General features: G+C 38.7%; 1 protein-coding gene, 1 long non-coding RNA gene and 1 pseudogene across 5 annotated transcripts in view; 1 reads left to right on the forward strand and 2 right to left on the reverse strand.

Annotated features, from left to right (window-relative positions):
• LOC143673780 (uncharacterized) overlaps positions 1–9,636 on the forward strand; it is a 21,980-nt gene extending 12,344 nt beyond the window's left edge. The window contains exon 3 of the long non-coding RNA XR_013170640.1: positions 9,551–9,636. This is a non-coding gene — a long non-coding RNA (uncharacterized LOC143673780). The remainder of the gene's footprint in view (positions 1–9,550) is intronic.
• Positions 1,297–23,664, reverse strand: part of SLC35D2 (solute carrier family 35 member D2) — a 57,399-nt gene continuing 35,031 nt past the window's right edge. For 2 of the 4 annotated variants that reach the window (XM_077148721.1, XM_077148720.1), the window contains exons 9-11: positions 7,221–7,299; positions 6,000–6,082; positions 1,297–4,342 (exon numbers count right to left, since the gene is read on the reverse strand). In XM_077148721.1, coding sequence (XP_077004836.1) covers positions 4,085–4,342; positions 6,000–6,082; positions 7,221–7,299 — 420 coding nt within the window. In that variant the 3' untranslated portion in view covers positions 1,297–4,084. Of the gene's footprint in view, positions 4,343–5,999; positions 6,083–7,220; positions 7,300–19,189; positions 19,258–23,664 lie in introns of all 4 variants that reach the window. The other 2 variants (XM_077148722.1, XM_077148723.1) reach the window with 2 other exon arrangements.
• LOC143673779 (DCN1-like protein 1) lies at positions 7,329–19,177 on the reverse strand (annotated as a pseudogene).

Genomic DNA, 23,664 nt, shown 5'->3' on the forward strand with positions numbered 1-23,664 from the left:
CAGACCTATTGTAGGTGTGACCTTTTGGTTAGGTTATTTCAATTGCAATGTGACCCAGCCCATTCAAGGTGGGTCTTAATCCTTTTACTGGAGTCCCTTAGGAGAGGCTAAAAGAGAAAAAGCCTAGAGATTTTAGAGAGAAAAGCCCCAGAGAAGCAAGCAAAGACCCACAGAACCTCACAGAGGAAGCCATTGGAACCAGAAGCTGAAAGCAACGAAACCCAGGAGAGAAGGACCAGAAGACACCAGCCACGTGCCTTCCCACGTGACAACGGTGTCCCAGATGCCAGCGGCCTGTCTTCAGAGTCCAAGTATCATCATGTTGCTGCCTTAATTGTGACATTTCCACAGCCTAAGAGCTGTACATTGTAAGTTAATAAAACCCCATTGTAAAAGCTAATTCATTTCTGGTATATTGCATTCTGACAGCTTTAGCAAACCAAAACAACTGGCAACAAAGTTACTACAGCAAATACAGTGATTTTGCCTACATTCAAAATAGAAGGAAATGCCACATTTAAGTTAGAGGTTGGAAAAAATAAGATGTATCCTTTTCCATCCAAGGTCCTAAGCTCTCTACATTCCATCGATGAACTCCAGGTTAAGGACACCTGCTACTCTAAGTGTGGTCTGGACCAATGGCACAGGGTGGTTAGTGCTTCTCAAATCACCTGGGGACCCCGAGGAACTGCAGCTTTTGATTCAAAGTGTGCCTCCTAAGATTCTGCATTTCTTACATGCCCCCGGTTAACGGTGATGCTGCTGGACTAGTGGCCACACTGCAGAGAAAGGCTCTGAGGCTTTCTCTGGGGGTTAGCAGAGGTAAGAGTCGGAAGGCACAGAGATGGCTTTTTCTGGCCCATGAAGTCTCCAAGAAGGGCTTGGGGTTTTCTGACTTTACACTGAAGGAGCATGATTTCTATTTCATCTAGTATCTGGTGAGAGAAAGGAAACGTGGGTGGAGATCCAAAAACTAAAATCCTAAAAGAAGCAGCAGTTACTAGGACAAGTTGCTGACTCTTGGGATGTCCCAGCACTCAAAATGTATGCCCAAATACACATACCCATTCACAGAAAATAAAGGTGACCCAGAAGCCCAAGCAATGAAGCTTTAAAAGTTGAAGTGACAATACACAGGGAAAAGAAGAAAAACTTTGAAACTATTGGCATGTACCTTCTCCATTTTACCCAAGGGCACAGAAAAACATTTTAAATAACTCTTCCATAAATCAGAATTTGTCAAGTCCTTCGACAAACTCAGCTGTCACAAAAACTCACTTGCCCTTCTGTTTGAGCTATATTTAATATAGAGAAAAAAAATATTGAAACAGCAGAAAAAAGTCAAGGTTAACAGTGTCACTTTTATTTGTAGTACATTAGATAGAAATCTGTAAAATATCACAGAAATTAAACTACTTTTCTTTGTCCCATCCATCGTGGTTTTTATGTTGTTTTACTAAGAAAAAAGAAGACTTGGGTCACCAGGCTTCATTTCTTCAGCTCCCTTGGGGCCCACAGATCCCTTTCACAACACTTCTCTGCATCCAGCACCCCCAAATAACTTTAATTCAGAAGTGGGATGGAAGCTCACTTGACCCCCACTCTGTGTTGGGGGGGCGGGGTTGTACCTGGTTAGCACCAGCTGGAAGGAGTTAGGGCAAGAACTGCAGCTTTCAAGGCAGGTACCAGGGCTGCTGGGCTGCTCTTAGGGTGCCCTCTGCTGGCCACATAAGGGTGCGGGCGAAAATGTCCTTCCCCGCTTAGCCACAGATGAAGAGTCATTTAAGAAAAAGATCAAGGAAGACATTTGTTGTGAATGCAAAAGAAAAAGAGTGCATAGGCACTCCAGCCCCTTGAAGCAGCCTGACTATGAAAACAAAAGTTTAACTAGATTAAGACTTCAGAAAAACAAAATCATCTTCCTTTAAGAAAAAATTAGGGTGGGCCACGGTGGCTCAGCAGGCAGAGTTCTAGCCCACGATGCCGGAGACCTAGGTTTGTTTCCCAGTGCCTGCCCACGCAAAAAAAAAAAAAAAGAGAGAGAGAGAATTACAAGACTAAAAAAAAACAATTGGAGGAAGAAAGTAAAAGCCTGTTTTTGTTTTGGGCTCAGTTTTGTCACTGAAAAAATGAGGACATTATGTTTACATTTTTCAAATCTTAACATTTTTGGTCTCTGGAATTTTAGAAAGGATACAACAGTTTAGAAGCTCCTTCTGCCCCAAAGTCAATTCTAGAATCCTTTTAAAGGTAAATTGAAAAAAAAAGTATCAATACAATCCGTTCAGTTGCCACCCGGCCCCACGTCTGACTCAGCTTCTAGAAACTTAGAAAGTTAGAAGTGGTAAGGATTTAAGGCTCTAGTCATATTTCAAGGTTAAAAATAATGGACACTGGGTGGGCCACGGTGGCTCAGTTCTCGCCTATCATGCCCGAGATTCCTGGTGCCTGCCCATGCAAAAAAAAAAATAATAATAATAATAATAATAATAATAATAAATGGACACCAAAACAACAAAATATCTGTCAACAGATGAATGAATAAACAATTCATTTTTTATAATACCACCACAGCATGAAATATCATCCAGCATTAAAAAAGAATGAAGTTCTGATATGTGTTGGAACATGGATGAGCCCGAAACATTAGGCTAAGTGAAAGCAGTCAGACACAGGAGAGCAAATGTCGTGTGATTCCACTTCTATGAAATGTCCAGGATAAATAAAATCCATAGGGACAGAAAAGTAGATTAGAAGCAAGCAGGAGGTGGGGGCAGGGAGAGGAGAGCAGGGAGCTACTGCCTGATGGATACTGAGTATCTGTTTGGGTCCATGAAAAAGTTTCAGAAAGAGACAGTGGATGATGGTGTACCACATTGCCAATGAAGTGAATGCTAGGGAACAGCACACTTAAAAATGGTTGAAATGCCAAGTTTTATGTTCTCAACATTTTACCACAATAAATTGTGTGTGTATGCACTGTATGGTGGGGGCCAAATTTCCATTCTTTTTCCATGTGACTATCCCATTATTGCAGCACCACTTGTGGAGTCTTATTTTGGGGGGTTGGAGGGGAGTGCACGGGCCGGGAATTGAACCCGGATTTTCTTCATGGCAGGCAAAAACACAAAGATTTTTTTTTTAATAAATAAATAAATAATGGAGGCCCAGGTGGCCAAAGGTCTCAGTAGTTGAATGCAGAGACAAAACCAGAAGGAAGGACCCCGCATACTTCACACCCCTCCCTGGGACAGCCCACAGTTTGACGGAAAAGGTGGCTCATCCCTCCAGGGACTCCCCTGAGCAGTCAGGCAAACTTTGCAAGAAAATGTAGCTCTGGTTAAAATCCATGTGATCTGAATGTTAAAACCCCCAAAACGGGCCAGTGGGGAGAAGGGGTGGACATTTAAGGAAAGAAATAGTTGCTGCTTGAATGTTGGCAAAGCAGATTCTGAGTTTTCTCCCCATTGAGTTATTCAGTAATATCTCTTCCAACATGAGTCACAAAAGAAGTATCCAATTGTCCCTTCAAGGTGAAACATTCTTCCACATGTTTAAATGATTGACTTCTTATTTTCTGTCTGTCTACAGTATCACAGTGTGAAACAAGATATTTATTTTTTCATTTTACTTTGACGGTTAGGAAAAGATATCAGCATAAAGGTTAAATCCAAGCTAACAACTTGACAGGCAGTTGACTTGCCCATTTTATTTAAATTAAGACATGCTTGCTTAACTAAAAAAAAAAAAAAAAACATAATTCTCTCGGGCACTTTGCTTTGGCTGGGATCTTTGAAATTAAGGCAAAGTTGCTGATAAGAAAATAATTACCATTACACCATCGACCTTTTTTTTTTTTAACCTGTTCTGAAAGCACAAAGCACCAGGAGATCCTGACAAAAAGGCATAGATAAGTGCTTCAGAAAGTGTGCTACATGTCTTAAGTGACAAAGAATACGCTGGGTCTAGAAATCTATGCAATTTCCTTTGGAAACAATCCCTGTAACCAACGGCTTCTTTTGAAAAGATTCACTCTCAGTTGATAAGGCTTTGCACAAATACAATTCTCAGGGTCCGTGATCGTTCACCATGAGGTGGCACTTGAGGTAGATTCTTTTAGCATTTGGCAGACATTCTTATCCAAGCTGGGTATATGTCCCATGTCCAAATGTCTGGTGTCACATTCCTGGGTTTGGAACGTGGCCCACCTCTCCCGTCTGCAAGTTACAGCCACAGATTCTAGTCCTTCAAATCTGCAGGGATGTTTTCTTCGTCCACGGGCTGCTGAGGCTTTAACTGGCTGCGCAGTGTTAAAAAGGAGTACCTCAAACCCCCTGCCATGCTAAAAGGAGAAAAACAAAGAATGCAGATAAATAATTCTGGTAATTCTGCAGGTGGCACCATGGGTGGTCCCTGACATCTTTATAAACACACTAACTTAGGAGGAAATTTACTCAGACCCCTGGATTTTGCCTTAAGTGGCGCGGTTGCTTGATGAAGACTTTCTTTACTTATTTATAAGTCTTGGGGGTAGCAAAAGGGTGAGTGCAATCTAATAGAGAAGTTGAAGAGAAAACAAGCACCTGGTTTTTAATGGATGGATGACACATCTTTAGCAAAAATAGTGTCCTACCTATGAAGCACCAAAATGCCTTTCCAAAGTCAGTCCCCCCCACCCCCAGCACAGGAGAGGACTCCTGGGAATGAGTCCAGCCCTGGCACCGTGGGATCAACAATATCCTCCTGACCGAAAGAGGGAAAGGAAGTGTAACTAATAACATATCAGTGGCAGAGAGAGTTCAAATTGAGTGGAGAGGCTACTCTGGAGGTTGCCCTTATGCAAGCTTCAGTTAGACCTTGCTACCTGTCATAACCTGCCAAACACAACCAGGACCATTCCAACCAATCCTAAAGAACACCTGGGGCAATTTATAAGCTTTCACAAGGGTTCCAAGGAACTAGGGTAACTTTCCAGAAACCCACAACCTCTAGATGGGTCCCTGGACCGATAAGTCCTGAAATGCAGAGGGGTCAGTCTCTCCAGTACATCAAGTAATTCCATTCTCTTATCCCATATTATTGACATCTCCTTCCAACATGAAAAAGTTAGAATGGGCATAGCCCAAATACCCCTAAAGAATGGGAAAAAGATCAAAGGTGATGGTGGAGTTATACAGAGAAGGCAGGGTTTAACAAATGAGTATGAGTGCTGAATCATTATATTGATATTTCTTTTAGTCTCCAGTATCTTGGAGCAGCTAGAAGTAAAAACCCCAAAATTGTGGAATTGCAACCCATACCAAACTCTAAAATCTGTTCTACAACTAATTGTTGCAATGCGCTTTGAAATTTATTGCTTTTTTGTGTATATGTTATTTTTCACAAAAAAAAGGGAAAAAAAAGGTTGCTTATGATGATAAACATTTATTCCTTCTAGCCTCCAATGTTCTGGAGCAGCTAAAAGGAAAAATCTAAGATGATGGTATGGTAGCCCATGACAAACTCTGGGATCTGCCCTGTCACTACTTGTCGAAGAGTGCTTTGAAAACTATTGCTTTTTTCTCTCTTTGCTTTGTATAGGTGCTATAATACGCAATTTAAAAAGTTAAAAAGAAAAAAAAAGTTAGTCTTCCCACCCCATCCCCTGCATCCTTGGCGTAGGGCACTTTGATGAGGCAGCAGTTTAATGAGACCCACTGCAGAAGAGGAAGCAGGTAACTTAGGTGACTTTTCTGAGGAAGACCCCTGAATTAAATTCAGATCTCAGCCCCCTGAATTTCATGAAACAACATCCCCATGACCCATACGAGGGAGTTTGTAGCAGAATTAGATGAACTGAGAGATTTAGGTGAAACTATTTTAAAAATCATAACGTCAAAACAGCCACTGGTTTAAAAATTTAACATTTCTCTTTGCTCCTTTTCCACTTGCCACATATCAAATAGCCTATTCAAAATTCTTATTTTACTAAAATGAGTTCATTTTAAAATCCCACTCACCAAATATTTAACCCTACAAAGTTCAACACAGAGAAAATGTAGTCTCCACCAATTAACATCCCAATGTAGGCAATGGATACATTCTGCAGAAAAAGACAGAGGATTAGTCATTTTCAAGGTAAAAGATTTAGGGGGAAAATATATAGATATGGTGAAATCCAAAACTAAACATTTTGGTTACTTAGCACAAAGAGCTTGTACATAGCAAGTGTAGAATTAAAAGAAACCACTATATATCGCTTCATAAGGAAACAAACTATGGTAAAATAACAAGAAAAAATGCATTATTCAATTTTTCCTCTTCCTGTTAATATACAGAAAAAAAGATGCAGTGTTGGTTTGCAGTGAGCTTGCCAGATCCCATTCCTTTACCATCACTATATAGTGAATTTTAATCAGTTGATCCTAAACTTGAACAGGTTAGAATGTCAAGTAAATTCCAAGCAGTACTCTATTCCAAGGTATTTCAGGAGACCTCTGGGCAAAAAAACACAGCAACTGTAGAATAGAATTGGAAACACCTTCATTCCCCTACTATTCCTAAATATATAGACACACACACACAAATATATGTGCAAGTTCAAATACGTATATATTCAAATATATTCATTCAAATACACACGCTCAGATGCACAACATACCCACATACCAGGGTATGTTTACAAGTTCCGTGCCTCATAATTGGGCATAAACCTAGATTGCAAACAGTTCTTCACACAGATTCCCTTTCTTAGTGGGCAGTTTCTTCCATGAAATCAAATTGCAGACCTTACAGTATCTTAGTGATCACAGAAATGTGGACTTTTTTAATCGTTTCACTTCATTTTCCCAGACCATCCTCTCCCACACCCCCAACGAAAAGCCACACTTTTGTCTCTCTTATTTTAGTCAGCAATTCCTCTTGTTTTCTCAATTAGGAGGTGTGAGAAGGGATCACCCAGGCCCAGTTGAAAATGTCACCAGCCTCCATTCTTAGTATACAACTGACAAGAACAACAATGAAAAGGAGAAAAAAAACGAGGTGGGGTGGACAGTGCAAGGGTAGCTCAGTGGTAGAATTCTCGCCTGCCCTGTGGGAGACCAGGGTTCGATTCCAGGAGCCTGCACATGCCAAAAAGAGAAAAGAAACAACGCAATAAAACTCAGCTTTTGCCACAAATACTGGGGTGCCAGTCAATGACCCCAACTGGGGTGTGCATTGCGAGGCTGCCACCCACTTACCTTGATGGCTCCAACAACTGCTGTTGTCAGGGCCGAATTGTAATAACTGCACAAGACTGTGGAGTACATCAGTAGGAACCTGCGCCAAGGAAACAAAAATGGCAATGGGAAACTTACAGAGCTTAACAATAACAGATTAACAGGGAAGACTTATTATCTATGACCTTTAAATTTTAAAAATAAAAGAAACACACATCATAAATGTTTTTTAACCCACATGTTGGAACATCTCCTTGTGAACTCTGATTTATTCCAGGATAATGGTCCAGTCGTGGAACAGCCACACCTTCGACCTTAGGTATCCTGATTATTTTGTCTCTGTATTTTTCATTTGCATTTCCATGAAGAGGGAATAAAGAGAATCAGTTTTGTTTTTTTTTTAGTGACCTAAAATCATTATAGTTTATTGGCTCTGTGGAACATTTGCCTTTAATCCACTCTATGCACCGGAATCAGCCAGTACACTTTTAAAACACACCGGCTGGGGCATATGTTCTCATCTAATCGGTCTGAAGGTTTTGGCCTCAAAAGCAGTTCAAAAACTCCACAGGGGATTCTAATGGGTAGCCAGAGTTGGGAGCCACTGGCATTAGAAAGGCAATCAGCAGAGTGACTGCTGACTTTGGGAAAATGAATCAAAATTAATGAGTTCCACATTTTAATAATACTCCAGGATCCTATTACTAAAGTTAATTCAGGCATTCATCGTTGACCAGGAAGTACTGACGTTTACCTGTCAATCAAATGACTATTGAATTGTGACCAAGAACCAGACAAGAAAAGATATACATGCGGGAAAGGGATGATAAAGCCAAGCAGAGTTCATTTTTTATCAAGTAGCAAAGAAAATGGGCTGCAACCAAGGTACGGCGCAAAATTCCATCTACCCAAATCAGGTGATGAAATGGCAAAAGAGATACAACCCAAACTGATCAATAATGAAACTTGAAAGTTAGCTAGAGAGCATAAAAGATGTTGGACTTTAAAGCTGCACTCCAGGATAACAAGCTTGGACTCTCTATCGACAAAGGGAGGCTGGCCCTAAGAAAGGGCTCGGTCTGCACAACTGGAATTGGCACCCAGTCTCAGGCTCTGGCTCAAGTCTCCGATGCTAAAAGAATCTGGGCCACAGACGCTCAACACAGCGACCTCTGTTGGCCTGAAATGGTAAACCTGCGGTACATAGTTGGGTATGTTTATTACTGGGAATGGTAAAAAAAAAAATCAGAGATAAAGGACATCAAGTTTTTCATTAAGTGAAGGAATAATTTTACAAGCTTAAATGTCATAATCTTCAGAATAATGTATGTCTTTGTTATTAGCTAATTAAAACAATTTGACAAGTTGGAGAACTCAGTATCTTAGCCTTTATTGTTTTAATTTGAAATAAACAGAGGGGACACAGCAAAGCTTCCCGCAGTCTTCCTAAACCTGAGTGCAGTCTTAAACCGAAGACAATCTTGGCCATTACTGATTTTTACTTTGCTTACTAATTCCAAGTCCAGGGTTCCGACCATGCACGTCTTCACCAGCCTACATTTTAGTGAAACCACTTCTGTCGGCAGTCAGAATTGGCAAATACAAAGCATCTGAGACCCCAGTATCCATCCACCAAAAGGACGGGCAACTAGGATACTCACCAGCGGAGCTGAGAAGAGAGGTCTCCGAGTAACATTCTAAAGATGCTGAACCAAGCAGAGAGGTGTCTAGACAGAAAGCCTGCACTTCTTAATATAACCACTAGATGTCCCCAGAGAGGGTGAACACAAAACCACTAGGCTCAGAGTATTTATTGTCCTAAAAGACATTTCATTTATTGACATTCAAAGACATTCAAAAGCCTGCATGATTCCGTGATAGAATGCTTGCTTTCCACGTGGGAGACCCGGGTTCAATTCCCAAACCAAGCACCAAAAAATAAAAAAAAATTTCAAGAACCAACCTAGAGGGCCCAGCCTCACCAGAGCATCAGATAGTTCCATCTCCCTACCCCATATTGACAGCCCCTTCCAACATGAAAAAGTTAGAATGGCCATAGCCCAAATACCCCTAAAGAATGAGAGAAAGATCTAAGGTGATGGTGGAGTTATACAGAGATGGTAGGGTTTAACAAATGAGTATGAATGCTGAATCATTAAATTAATATTTCTTTTAGTCTCCAGTACCTTAGAGCAGCTAGAAGTAAAAACCTGAAATTGTGGAACTGTAACCCATACCAAACTCTGAAATCTGTTCTACAACTAATTGTTGTGCTGTGCTATGAAATTTATTGCTTTTTTTGTATATATGCTGACTGTGATGATAAAAAAATATATTTTTATTCCTTCTAGCCTCCTATATTCTGGAGCAGCTATAAAGAAGAATCTAAAATGATGGAATAGTAGCCCATTACAAACTCCGGGATCTGTCCTGTAACTACTCATTGAAGAGTGCTCTGAAAAGTATTGTTTTTCTTTTTTTGCTTTGTATATATGTTATATTATACAATAAAAAAGTTTAAAATAAAAAAAATTTAAGAACCATAATCTATTTCCATATGCAAGTAAGTACCTATAGTGTGCTTGAGCTAAGATCAGGCTCCATTAACTAAATACAAAGATATCTGCACCTTTTTTAACATCAAAATGTCAACCTTCATGTGACAGTAGTTTCCATTTTACTATCCGTGGATTAATAAAAATGCAGGTACTTTAAAGCACTGTTGAATTCCTCATAGCTCTCCATTGCATATTTTATGAATTTTGTAAACAACATCTCTAACATTTGAAAAACAATAGCACATATATTTGGCACACATTTATCCAGACACCAGATGTCAGGTGTGTGTTTTGGCTTATAGGACCTGCAGGGATGAAGGTACCCAGGTGTAAATCCCTGAGCCCAGAGCCCCTGCTCAAAGGTCTCTCCCTGTTCCTAAAAAGGGCACCCCAAAAACGGTGCTAACTGATTTACCCAAATTGTATGACAGCCTCGTGAGGGAGAAACAGACATCAAATAGTTTGCAGTTTGTTGCTGATTATCATTCCATGCAGCTGCCTATATAGACATTTACCACAAATGTTCAAATAATAAAGGGCAACTTTTACACTCCTGCCACCAGCCACACTGGTACTCAAGTCATTATTCTCCTATAATAATTCCAGAGTTCAAAGAATATCAAGTCATCTCATCTTCCCCGTCTCTGGGAGGAGCGAACACCTCTCTCCAAGGACTCAGTGGTGTGCCATGGACTCACAAAAGTCACAACATAACTTTGGTACATCTTTCTGGAGCATCAATTTTCCCCTAATGTTTGGTGCGTCAGGAGATGATGGGAGTCCCCTGGCTAGCCAAGCAGTCAGCAGAATGCTTGCTCACTGCTGCATCTTTGGTATTATCAGCAATGGATTGAAGAATAAAGTATTTTTGAAAGCCGCAAGTAGGGAAACTTTGGTACTTCTGTATTTCTATTAAGGAAGATATGACTGTTCAGTGGATCAACGGACAGAAACAGATTAGGATAATCTCAGGGGTCTGAGGAGCTGGAGCCAGTCTGTCAGTATGACTGAAATGGAAGCCTGTAATTTTTCAGCAAGATTAAAAAGACCTGCAGAGCTAACTTTTAAAAAATCTAGTTTGTTGGGTGGTGCAACGGTGGCTCAGTGGCAGAGTTCTTGCCTGCCTTGCCGGAAACCCGGGTTTGATTCCCAGAGCCTGCCCATGCCAAAAAAAAAAAATTGAAAAATCCACTTTGCCAACTTAAATTCCAGTCTCCATTTTACTTTCTAAAAAAATTATTTTCCATGCTATTTTTTATTCAGTTTTCTTTCTCTCATTAAAACTTTTAAGAAGTCTAATGAAGGGCACACAACATCATATTATACAACCAATATTGTTCATTAAATAAAGCAGTTAAATAAAGTAAATGAGACTTGGCATGTCTTCCCCCCCCAAAAAAACTTGCCATTGCAATGCTCTTTCCATGAGTAATTTATTCTTCATTGACAAGTTTTCAGGTGTATTTTAGCCTTCAGAAAATACTACACACTGATATAATGTGAAAAGATTTCATCATGGCAATTTCACTGAAGCCTTTATTGCCTCTGTTGGTAATATGACAGGGATCGAAAGAAATGCACTTGAACCTACAGAAATATGGCAGCTGATAATCACTAAAAATCATCTTGATCTCAAGTATTTTTATATGCGGGCACTTCTAATTTAACACATTGTACTATTAAGGAAGGACTGCATTTTAAAATGTATACCTATTTTGACATTTGGCAAAAAAAGAAACTGCCTGTGGTTCGGTGTAAAAGAAAGAACTCGGCATGGGAAGTCAACCAGAGTGAAGACTGAAGCACTTATGAATTAAAGCAATTCAAGCTGTGTGCGTGCAAGAGGTTTTCAGTACAAAATTTCCCTTCAGAATAATCTCATCACATTAAATTAAACTCCTGTTTTCAGCCCTAGTAATGGTTCTAATTCTAAGACGCTATCTTAGAATGAACAACCATGCTTTTAAGCTATGTAATTATATTCAAAGCTTTATGTATTTCTGTTTATAATTACATAGTAATTATAGATGTCCAGTACCAACTGATGGCATTTTTTATTGAAAAGGACTGGCATTTAAAAGGAAAAATCTTTAAAACCCCAAGGCCACGAAACAATATCAGACTTTTATGAAAAACAATTAATATTGGAAAAAAACCCTAATGGGATGTCACTTCAACACACAGCACACTTGAGTTAACCAATCAGAAGACAATACTATAACTCAATATATATATACACACACACATACACAGAGACACACCTTTTTAAATTCTTCATAATTGAAGTTCTTTATATTTACAAAAATTAAATCAGGAAATACTGAAAGCAGCAAGATTCTTCTTTTTAGCTTTCTGTTCCATTTTTTTTTAAATAACCAAATTTCAGTAACTTGAATAGAGATGTTCAGATTTTTATTTTGTAGGCTGGTATTCTTTAATTAAAGGTATGATTAGAATATTAATATATCTATGGGGATAGCTTTCTACTCAATTTGAAAACATGTAAGTAAAAGGCAGTTCTAATGTCATTTTTTTCTTAAAATCATTTCCACATCTGCATAAAATGTACGGCTATTCTAAAGTATATTCCTTTGCTAATTGCAAAACTAGATATTACCATTCACCTGGATATACCAAGCAATATCTATTCCTCTTACAGACCATAATCATCCAACATCTGAAGTTCTACAATTTTTCTTCTTTTGTTTCTGTTTTTTTGTTTTAAGTTACACATTTTTTAACTTGACTTATGGAAAGGTTTATTTTAAGAAAGCAACAACCTTCTTCATATTGTTAGTGAAGTGAATAGAGAAATACGCATTTTCAGTATGAAAGTAATTCGTGTGTCTTGTAATGAAAAATTACACACAAGGTGACATTCCGCTTTGATGAGGAAACTGAGGTAATCGGAATGAAACAAAAACAGTAAAGAGCCTAAATAATTTAAGAAAATAGAAGCCAGATTGATATTTTGCACCAAGGATATGTTTGCTTAAAAACTTCTGCTCCTGAAGTAAATATTTGGCAACCACATTGATTAGCAGTTAAAGCAATTTCAACTAAATAGGAAGTCATCAAAAATGGACTATTTGTCTGAAAGAGTAATACCTATATTATAAAGATTGAATTTCATGGCTCATTTCAACTATTTTTAAAATTTAATTCCTATTACCTTCTTATAAATTAAGGAACTCCATTTGTGTTTCATAGGGCAGTAACAAAAAAAAAACTCAAAACAAAAAATGCCTAAATTTAGAATATTGTATTGGGTAGCAATCTAAAACATTCAAAACAAATTAAATAGTCTAACTTTTTGACAGGCAAATAAGCATTTCAAAAATCATAAATTAAATCCAATTATGAAATGCATAATGTAGAAAGGAATGGAGTCTACCATTATGCAGGTATTTTTAAAATAAAAGCTTCCTGTAGAAGTATTTATATAAACCTAGGTAAGATAAGCCCAGACTAGTTCTACAGAACCTTTTTGAAATCGAAGGTCTGACACAAAATAAACTTTTTAGGTAAGGACCAAATTGTCCTATAATTGTTTCATACCAGTTATGCTCATCAGATACTCATGTCAACAATACATGTGATTAGCCAGGAAAGAAGCATCCTCCAAAAACTAAAGCACATTTCACATCCAGTACACTTAAATATATCACTCTCATTGGAAGTGCTATCAGCTTACTCTTTGCAACCAGCCCAAAGGATGTATTTAAGAAGTTTTAATACATTGTTTTTGATGGTTTAATTCTCATGTCAAATTATATTCTATGAAGATAGTATTGTGCTTTATGCAAGAATAGAAATCTCAAAATAATCACCATAAAGCTTCTAAGTCTCATGGAAGAATAAACTATAATGGTTCACATACATAAAATGAACTCCACAATGTTGGAATTATAAATGTTTAGAGTTTCCAGTCTAGTGGCCCAGACAAGAAGACAAGCCTAAAACACCACTGGAAGAATGAAATATGACATCATCGAAGATGTATTCTTAAAGTTTTGTTTCAACCCTTAGCCTGAATTGTAAGACTGATCTCCAGTTGAGTCCAGCCAGCAGAAACTGACTGTAATTTTCATTGTGTATTTATCGTACAGTCTATGCACATTCTAGAAAGTTCCTTTAGTGCTATACTGTTGTACTTTTTGTCCCAGCAATTTAAGGGCATGCAAATTCCACAAAGTCATCAATAAAACAGGCCTTTTTCATTATAATTAGTCATGTCACCTGCCATCATAGTACTCGAGTCTAAAAGAAGATTCCAAGTATCTTTTGGTATTGATCATTTATGATGCTCCAACAAAAATTTATTCCACATGTCTAAGAATGGAAATCTTTCAGTAAGCTCTAAATTCCAGCAGACAATGGCCATTTCTATAGTGAATCATTTTTGTCTTGGATTCTTTGCAAAATTAAAAGTAAACTGGTTAAAAACTAATCCTTACCTGGCCTATGCACACTCCCCACCAAAAAAGAAAAAAACTGAACAAATTGTGCTGCAATAACGGATAGTCACATGGAAAAAGAAATGTGACCCCCGTCATACAGCATACAAAAAAAAAATCATTAAATCAACCTGTTTTTTTTCAACTCTTTTTCCATCTTGGGTACCTAGGCCTTTAATTTTTTTATGCTGTCACATCCTAATTCTGTCAGGCCATCCATGAACTCCTGTTTGGAGAACTCCTGTTTGCCATGCTGAAGTTCCACGCAATAGTCAATACTGATGTTTCCCACCTATTCCAACTTTATTTTCATCTTGACAGTCTTTGTGTTTTTTGTATAGTTGCTCTAACTTCTTTTTGTCCAGTGATCCTTTTACACTCTCATATATGTAAAGTTCAGATTTTGGGAAAAAAATTGTCTGTTGCAACATCTAACTTCCAGTCCTTTTGATACAGACAACGAGCTGCTGTTTTTTCACTAGATCGTATGAAGATCATAAACTGCCAGGAATTCAACTTGTTTACGTTCGTGTCCTCCAGGCTGCTCCCCAACCCCTCCGGTCCACAGCAAATAGCTCCGTCTTACTCTCGACTGCACTACACCATCTTGACTCCTACAATCCAATTTACCTTCCAGACACAAGTTTACTCCACCCAATGCTTTATTTACAAATTCCTGATTCATATAGTGCCATTTCTTGAAGCTGAGTCCCTCACCATAAAGCGAAAGAACTTGAAAGTCTGCCTTTTTGGCATCCCATTGGCGTTCTCCGCATAACTTTTAAAAGTGTTACGTCTTGCATTACATTTTCAACTTGGGATAGTGGTTTGGTAGTTGGAAAACAAGTTTAAAGTGCAAATCCGAAACCAGTGAAAACGTCTAAGATGCTGAAATCTCAGGCCCCTCTGAACCCAAAGGCTGGGCTGCTCACGTCTTGGCCCCGGGGCAGACCTTGGGCCCCTGAGAGAAGAAGAGGGTGAGCCCCAGCATCAGTCCTGAAAACCAAGGAAGTGCTGGTAGCGCACAAGGGCTTTTACTATGATGGAGATGCAAATGACCTGATCTCAGGGTCCTCTGAGTAAGAAACTGAAAGAAAGCGGGATCCTGAAAAATAGACCATGCAAAGTTTGATGTTCTTTCTACAGCAGTTTCAGAATGACAACTTCAGCCCTGAAGGTATAAAATGTACGTAATAGAAGAAAAACAATTAAAGCCATGGGCTAGAGATACAGCTGAATCTGTCTGGGGTTGAAAAAAGGACAGTCGAGCTGAACAGGCTAACCTTAGGAAATAGAAATTATTATTGTCATTAGCTAACACTTTTGAATATTTTCTATGTGTCTAGCCCTGTTCTAAGTATGCTTCACTATTCACCCAGCAGGTACTTTACTCATTCCCATTTTAATGATAAGGAATTGATGATAAGAAAGGTTAAATAACTTGTCCAAGAGCAGAGTTAATAAATGGCAAAACCCAGGCCATCTGATTCCAGAGACCAGACACTTACCCACTGGTGTGGCACCACCATTTTAGTGTCCTCAAAAGACCTACTTAGTAGAATGCAATACTAGCAGTCAAAGAGAGTGTGCTGGTTTGAAAGGATGCATGTCCCCTAGAAAATCCATGTTTTAATCTAAATCCTATTTCATGAAGGCAGAATAATCCCTATTCAATACTGTATGTTTAAAACTGTAATCAGATCATCTCCCTGGAGATGTGATTTAATTAAGAGTTAAGCAGGATTAGGTGAAGACATGTCTCCACCCATTTGGGTGGGTCTTGATAAGTTTCTGGAGTCTTATAAAAGAGGAAACATTTTGGAGAATGAAAGAGATTCAGAGAGAGCCAGAGAAGAATGACATAGCCATGAGAAGCAGAGTCTGCCAGCCAGCCACCTTTGGAGATGAAGAAGGAAAATGCCTCCCAGGGAGCTTCATGAAACAGGAAACCAGGAGACAAAGCTAGCAGATGATGCCTTGCTCTCCATGTGCCCTTCCAGCCAAGAGAGAAACTGTGACTGTGTTCACCATGTGCCTTATCACTTGACAGAGAAACCCTGAACCTCATGAGTCTTCTTGAACCAAGGTATCTTCCCTGGATGCCTTTGATTGGCCATTTCTATAGACTTGTTTAATTGGGAATTTTCTCGGCCTTAGAACTGTAAACTAGCAAACTAGAACAGAGAGGGAGGGGTAAGGTATGTGGGATGTACGGTTTTTCTTTTGTTATTTTTTTTAATTCCTTTTCTGGAGTGATGCCAATGTTCTAAAAATGATCATGATGATGAATACACAACTATGTGATGATATTGGGAGCCATTGACTGTATACTTTGGATGTGCTGTATGGTACATGAAGGTATTTCAATACAAATATTTTTTTTAAGTATTTAAAAAACTGAGATCTACTTGGTTTTCTTCCTTAAAGTTGGGTGAACTCCAGAATGTTAATGATTTTTTATCATCTCTACTGATTTATTTATAATCACTATGCCTTTAAACATTTATTCGCAATACTACTGACAAAATAATGTATTAAGAAGTTTTTAAAAGACAGAATGTTTTCAAAGAAGCACATTATAAGACGGAAAAGAAAATTTGCGGAGTTATATATAGAAGGAGTCAAATCTCTGAAGGACAAACATCGGGAGTGACAGCTGCCATCAGGCACAGCCCTGCACATCACTCGTGTAGGGCGGCTGGCTCGAGAGGGTTTACATCTTGATTACCTTCACTGAATGGTGTCAATAGTAAAGTGTAATTAAAAAACAACAAAATGACATCTCAGCAAATTTATAATGAAATGAGAAAAACCTTTGAAACTTTGCTGTACCATTCATCAGTGAATATGGGCCAGGGAAAGGCACTGGTCTGAGTTCATATGATATGGGTTGAATTAATACTATTATTTCAATCAAAGGGAAGAAAAAAAAGATATTTTGACAAAGGGTGGCTCACAAATATGACTTTTTTTTTTTGCAAAATCAAATGTTCTTAGTTGACAACGGGGCAAACTACAAATGTTTTCCTAAACTTAGGCTTCCAGCCATGGTTGACTGAGAAATAAATCTAATGGACCTCCCACTGCAGAACAACCAGTGTCTGGAGAAGACGCTTAGTATTTTAGATGTTGTTGGTCTTGAAAGAGCCATGGAAATTCCCCTGATATCCCTACTTTAATAATGGGGGAGGGGACTGGGTTCAAAGTAATCAGTTAAGTAGGGCCAGGCAAGAGTCAGAGCTGCAGGGCGTCTGAATAGCAGGGGGCTGCCTCAGGGTGGAAGTCATGGCAGAATAGCAAAATCTGGACACAAAGCTCTGAGTCCAACTCCAGGTGAGGAAGGACACTGTGGGAAACTCAGCCCAGAAGCTCAAAAGGACCTGAAGGGGTCCAAGTCTATGGCAACCACTGGCTACCAGTGAAAGCAAAGTAGTCCTCTCACAGGAAAGTTTCTCGTATTCTCAATTCCAGCCCATAGGACTGATTCAGATAAAGCAATGCACTCACACTCACAGGTCACCAAATACATAAGAAAGCAAACACTATGACAGCCAGCCAAAACAACCAACTACACAGTTAGGTTCTCAAGAACTGCAGATATTTTGGAATCATCAGATATAGATTATAGAATAGCTAACTATAACATTTAAAGAAATAAAAGATAGAGTTCCAAAGATCACCTATGAGAGAATTTAGGAATGAACAGAAAAGTCTGAGAGGGGAAAAAAACTATGAAAATAAAAACAGAGAAAAAAGGGCCGTGCAATGGTGGCTCGGTGGCAGAATTCTCACCTGCCATGCCGGAGACCCAGATTCAATTCCCAGAGCCTGCCCATGCCAAAAAAAAAAAAAACTGTGGAACTTTTACAAATAAAATATGAAATTGTTAAAATAAAAACTCCCATCAACAGGTTAAAGTCTTCTAAATCAGATGCAGCTAAAGAGATAACTGGTGAACTGGAAGATGTACATAAATGCTTACACTCTATGCGATACCTATCACTGCAATTAAAATCAAGTTTGAAAATTGAATAGTGGTGACCAAAGAGATCATAAGTTGTCTTAGTTCATTTACACATAGTGAGAATTGTAGTGATGAGTGATAAAAAGTAAGGTGGGAAATCATCTTTCACCACAGGAAAAATCCTTTGAGGAATAATTCCCTGAGACAGTAATTCAGAGACTGCTTCAGTGTGGCATAAGATACAGATGACCATGCATATACAGAGCCTGGCTCACAAACAGTACTTGAGAAACTTCAAATGGTGTTTGCCTCTGGACAGAAAAAAATGCAGTGCTGGAGGTGGGGGCAGGGGGCGGTGATGATAAAAGTATGTTTATGTTCCCTGTGTATTGGTTTACACCTTCTGAATTATTTACTAGCTGCAGGTATTACCTATTCGTGAAAATGAATTCCAAATTTTTAGAAAACAAAAGCTGAAACAAATAATATGACCCCTCAAAAGGAAGACACACCTAAAGAACTTTCTAAGAACAAAAGCCTAAAATTGTTGGACAATATTGCAACCTGGGCATCGCTCTTTGGCAATTTTCCCGAATACAGACGATATGGTGCTATAGGTAACAGGTGTCACTGATATCCACATATTCATGTGATGTGGGAATCTTGGAAAAATTGGGACACTGACAGAGACAAAAACACAATACTGAACTTGACATGTCAGTTAACTTCATCTCAGACTAACTTTTAGAACTCAAAAGGCAACATTATATTACAGAGTAGAGTGTCATATTAGTGTGATTTTCAAAAGCAAAACAGAGTTTTGTGCTCTCTCTCGGTCTTTCAGGCTGGGTCCCCAGGTGCCCCAGTGTCCAATCAACTTCTCTGCTGCAGGGGTACTTTCCAGAGAAAGTCAGAAAAACACAGACAAAGAAATATTTACATATATTTTCTGATTTGACTTGGCAAGAGATACCAGAGACCAAGGCTTCTATTTTTCTATGGTTTTCTTACCCCAAAAAACAGGAAAGAAGAAACTGTATGATAAATAGAACATTCTTCCACTGGTTGAATTCAGTAGCCTATTATTAAAAAGAAAGAAAATTAGTGATTAGATTAATAATGTTGCCATTGAAATCTATAGGTTTTGTCCAATTGTACCTTTTAATACAGGAACCACCTTCCCAAACAGAAAATACAATTCTGAAAAATGTCAGTTCTGTGATCACTAGGCAAATAACTTTTCCTCCCTGAATCTCAGTTTCATTTTACAATATGGGGATTATAAAAAGACTGCCCTCAAAAGGGTGATGGAAGGATTCAGCAAAACTATTTAGATCCTTGCAAGGGAAAGTATAAAATGTTGTACGAGTGTTCACTTACAAAATATTGTATTATTGCTGTGGCTATTATTGAATTTTTAACTAAATTTTAGTCATAAAACTAGGGTTGGGTTTACTTTTTATAAGTAATCTTAGAAGAAAGGTTTTTTAAAACCAATGTAATATTCACAAGATTTGCAGAAAATTTTAAGTTCATAAATTGTTTTCAGGAACTTGCAAATACTTAGGAAGGATGGTAAATAAAACAGTTATTATTTGCTAGGTACAAAGCAATCAAGTAATTGAGCTGGACGTGCTGGTAGATAAAAAAGTATAAGGCTCTCTATCTGCTCTCTGGGAAATTAATCCCTAGCTGAGAAAATAATTAATCCTCTTGAAATGACAGGTAACTATAAAAAGGAGTATCTTATTCCTGATTTGTTCCTTGCCTGCATCCAAAAAATTATTTAAAGATGACTCAATCTTACCATCTGGGAATGCCCTGATACTGTGTCAAACTTTGGGAACACCCAAATCAATAGGCCATGCCCTCAATCCTGAGGCTTACTCTTGTGAAGCTTATGTAGGTAGCAGAGAAGTTTGGACTATCTATAGGTATGCCTAAGAGTTACTTCTGGAGGACCTCTGTTGTTGCTCAGATGTGGCCTCACTCTCTCTAAGCCCAACTCTGCAGGTGAGATCATTGTCCTCCCCACTAAGTGGGACATGACATGCAGGGGTGAAAGTTTTCCTGGTGACGTGGGAGATGGCTCCTAGGGATGAATCTGGCCTTGGCACCATGGGATCAACAATTCCATCCTGACCAAAAGGGGGAAAAGAAATGTAACTAATAAAGTATCAGTGGCAGAAAGAGTTCAAATAGAGTCAAGAGGCAACTCTGGAGGTTGCTCTATGCAGGCTTCAGTTAGACCTTACTACCTATCGTAACTTGCCAACCCTCAGGCAGGACCATTCCAGCCAATCCTAAAGAACACCGAGGGCAATACATAAGATACCACAAGGGATCCATGCACTAGAGTAACTTTCCAGAAACCTACAACCTCCAGATGGGTCCCTGGTCCAGATGAGTCCTGAAACCTAGGGGGCAGCCTCTCCATAACATCAGCTAGTTTCACCTCCCTAACCTATAGTAGTGACAGACCCTCCCATGATGAAAAACTTAGAATAGCCATATCCCAAACACCCCCAAAGGGAGTGATGGAAGGATCAAAGGTGATGGCGGAGTTATACAGTGAAGATAGGATTTAACAAATGAATATGATTGCTGGATCATTAAATTGATATCGCTTTTCGTCTCCAGTATCTTAGAGCAGCTAGAACCAAAAACCTAACATTGTGGGATTGCAACCCATGTCAAACTCTGAAATATGTCCTACAACTAATTGTGGGGCTGCACTTTGAAATTTTTTGCTTTTTTGATTACATGTTATTTTTCACTAAAAAAAGAAGGAAAAAAAGTCGATTATGATGATAAAAAAATATTTAAGCCTTCTAGCCTCCTATAATCTGGAGCAGCTAGAAGGAAAAATCTGAGAGGATGGTATGGTAGCCCATGACAAACTCTGGGATCTGTCCTGTAACTACTTGTGGAAGAGTGCTTTGAAAACTATTGCTGTTTTCTTTCTTTGCTTTGTACATATATTATACAATAAAAAAAGTTAAAAAAAAAAAAAAGGATGGCTCAAGACTGTACGTAAGTGAGTGTGGAATAGTGTGATCAAATATAAATTCCACTCATTTTCTATTAAGTAATACCTTGTTAGCCAAGTTTCAGTAACTCTTATATTTAAAACAACCTAAATCTTTTTAAGTTTATAATTCAGAATTCAAAAAATAATAAAAATGGAATTCTCATCTCCAATTAGTACAACTTGGTCACATTTTACTGCCTTTGTTTTATTAGTCATACTTTATCCACATCTCTTGGCTATGTAGGGATTCGTTATGCTATTTTCTTCCTGTCTATGTTTGAAAGTTTCCATCATAAAACTTTTTTTAATGCTTATTTATAAAAGAAAAATATATCCATATAAATCTGCCCTATTGGCAAGCTCTAAGCCAATCAAGTAGACAGAAAATATCCAAGAGAATAAACGTCAAAAAATGCATGCAAAGATAATCAGTGACCAAAATAAAACAAGTCAAAAACTTGTTTTTGGGAAACACGCAGAGTCAGAAAATTAAAATAAAATTGGGGGTAGGTCAAAAACATAAATTGCAACTTCAAACCCGGAGTAGAAAAAACAGCTGGAAATATTTGCACAGTCATCCAAAAACAACACACTGCTGAAAGCCAGAAACCATTGAGGGCTATTTAGAACTTTGCATAAAAATATTTTAATTCTTCACCTATTTAAATGTTGGTAGATTTTAGTTTTTAATACTGTTTCTTCCATAATAATGAGTCTGTACTATTGGTATTTTTTTTAATGTTGCAGTATATTTATTTTAAATTTAAAAAATAACCAATGATGAGTAACCATGAACTACCTTTTCCTTTAGACTTGCTATTCCAGTAAAATTATGTTGGAGTATGAATCTTTTTCACATTGGGAATAAACAATGTATTTATGGGGTTTCTTTAATGAGAAAAAAAGTTCATTGACTGTAATACACTAAATGCACTATGAACCTACTGTGGTGACTCAAATGAGTAACAAGAGTTCGCCCACTGAGTATATTCCTAGAGCCTGATTTGTGAGCAAGAGAAGCTGTCATTCATGACTCTTGCTCAGAGATGGAATCTAGGTACTGTCAGTGCCTCTACTGACTGGATGGGGTCCAAGGCCCAAGGGTGAATTCCCATTACAACGAGTCACACAGCTCACCACCATCAGCTCACCACCATCTCTGATCCTCTCCAGCTCCCATCCCAGCCAACCAGGAAAAATGACTCATCAAATTACTCCTTACATCCACAAGAGGAGTTAATCTTTTGCTTTAATTCATCAACCAGCTTTCTGTACAGTCAAGCCAAATTCGGCAAATACAAGGCAATTTTATAGTGCCATCTAACACACCTAATCACATAAGGTCACTTCTTGACTGTATTTGGTTCGCCATCTGAAAAGGACTTGGCCGTGGTTAAAGGGGGCTGATGGGAAGAAGTGTGTCCTCATTCACGGAACATGGGGCCGACCAAGGTTAGTGAAGATTTCACTATTTTTTCTATAGCATTGAGCCTGCAGACTTTCAAAGTTATCCACACCCCTAAAAGGGAATGATTTTTCAACCAGTGTGCCCCAGCACAGCCATGCTCTTGTGAAATACTGAAATACTTTCATGTCTGCCGGTAAATGACTCCTGCACGGAACCCCCGTGAACAGCCCCCACTCACCCCACGCCCACATCCCTGGGGTCCAGTAACTATAGGGTTACTGCCAGTCTGGTCTAGGGCTGGTTCTCTGGGTGGTGGCCCCGTGGGACCAGGGTTTTGTCCATCACGCCTAGTTTCACCTATAAACCCAAACATCTCCCTAAGATAGAGACAGTTTATCTTAGAAGTGATCTTGCTGGCAACTTTTGGAAGAATACAGACTTGGCAGGGAACTGGCACAGTTCAAGGTGGCTGCTAAGGATGTTAAGGGCAGAATATTCAGGCTTCCTGTGAGACTAGGTCTCCCCTGCCCCCACTGGCCCTAACCACCCCCCACTCCACCCCATTGAACCTAGTCTTTCATTACTAGGTGACCATGGTATTTGACCCTTACCCAGGGTGCAACTGATAAGGCAAACACCAGGAAAAAAAAAAACACTTAAAATTCAAATGTAGATCCTGGAGTATTTAAAAGGAAAATGGCATGATGTCTGGAATTTGCTGTAAAATACTTCAGAAAAAAAGAAAAAGAAAAAAGAGGAGGTGGATGGGGACAGATGAAGCAAGAGCAGCAAAAGGCGGGTAAGTCATAATACCCCAATACATTACAAAGCATTATGGGCAGAATATCAAAAAAGTATTTGAAAAGTCCCCTTGAGGGACTGGGAAAAAAATGTATAACTATTAAATGTACCTACCTAGGAAATTCTTGATATTCTCTCAAGCATTAGGCACTCCAAATTTAATATGCCGAGCCCCTCGATTCTGAGATTTGCCCTTAAGAAATTTATTTTTGCAATGGCGAAGCTAAGTTTACTTCTAATTATGCC

This window comes from Tamandua tetradactyla, chromosome 2, assembly GCF_023851605.1.
Source record: "Tamandua tetradactyla isolate mTamTet1 chromosome 2, mTamTet1.pri, whole genome shotgun sequence".
Lineage (NCBI taxonomy): Eukaryota > Metazoa > Chordata > Mammalia > Pilosa > Myrmecophagidae > Tamandua > Tamandua tetradactyla.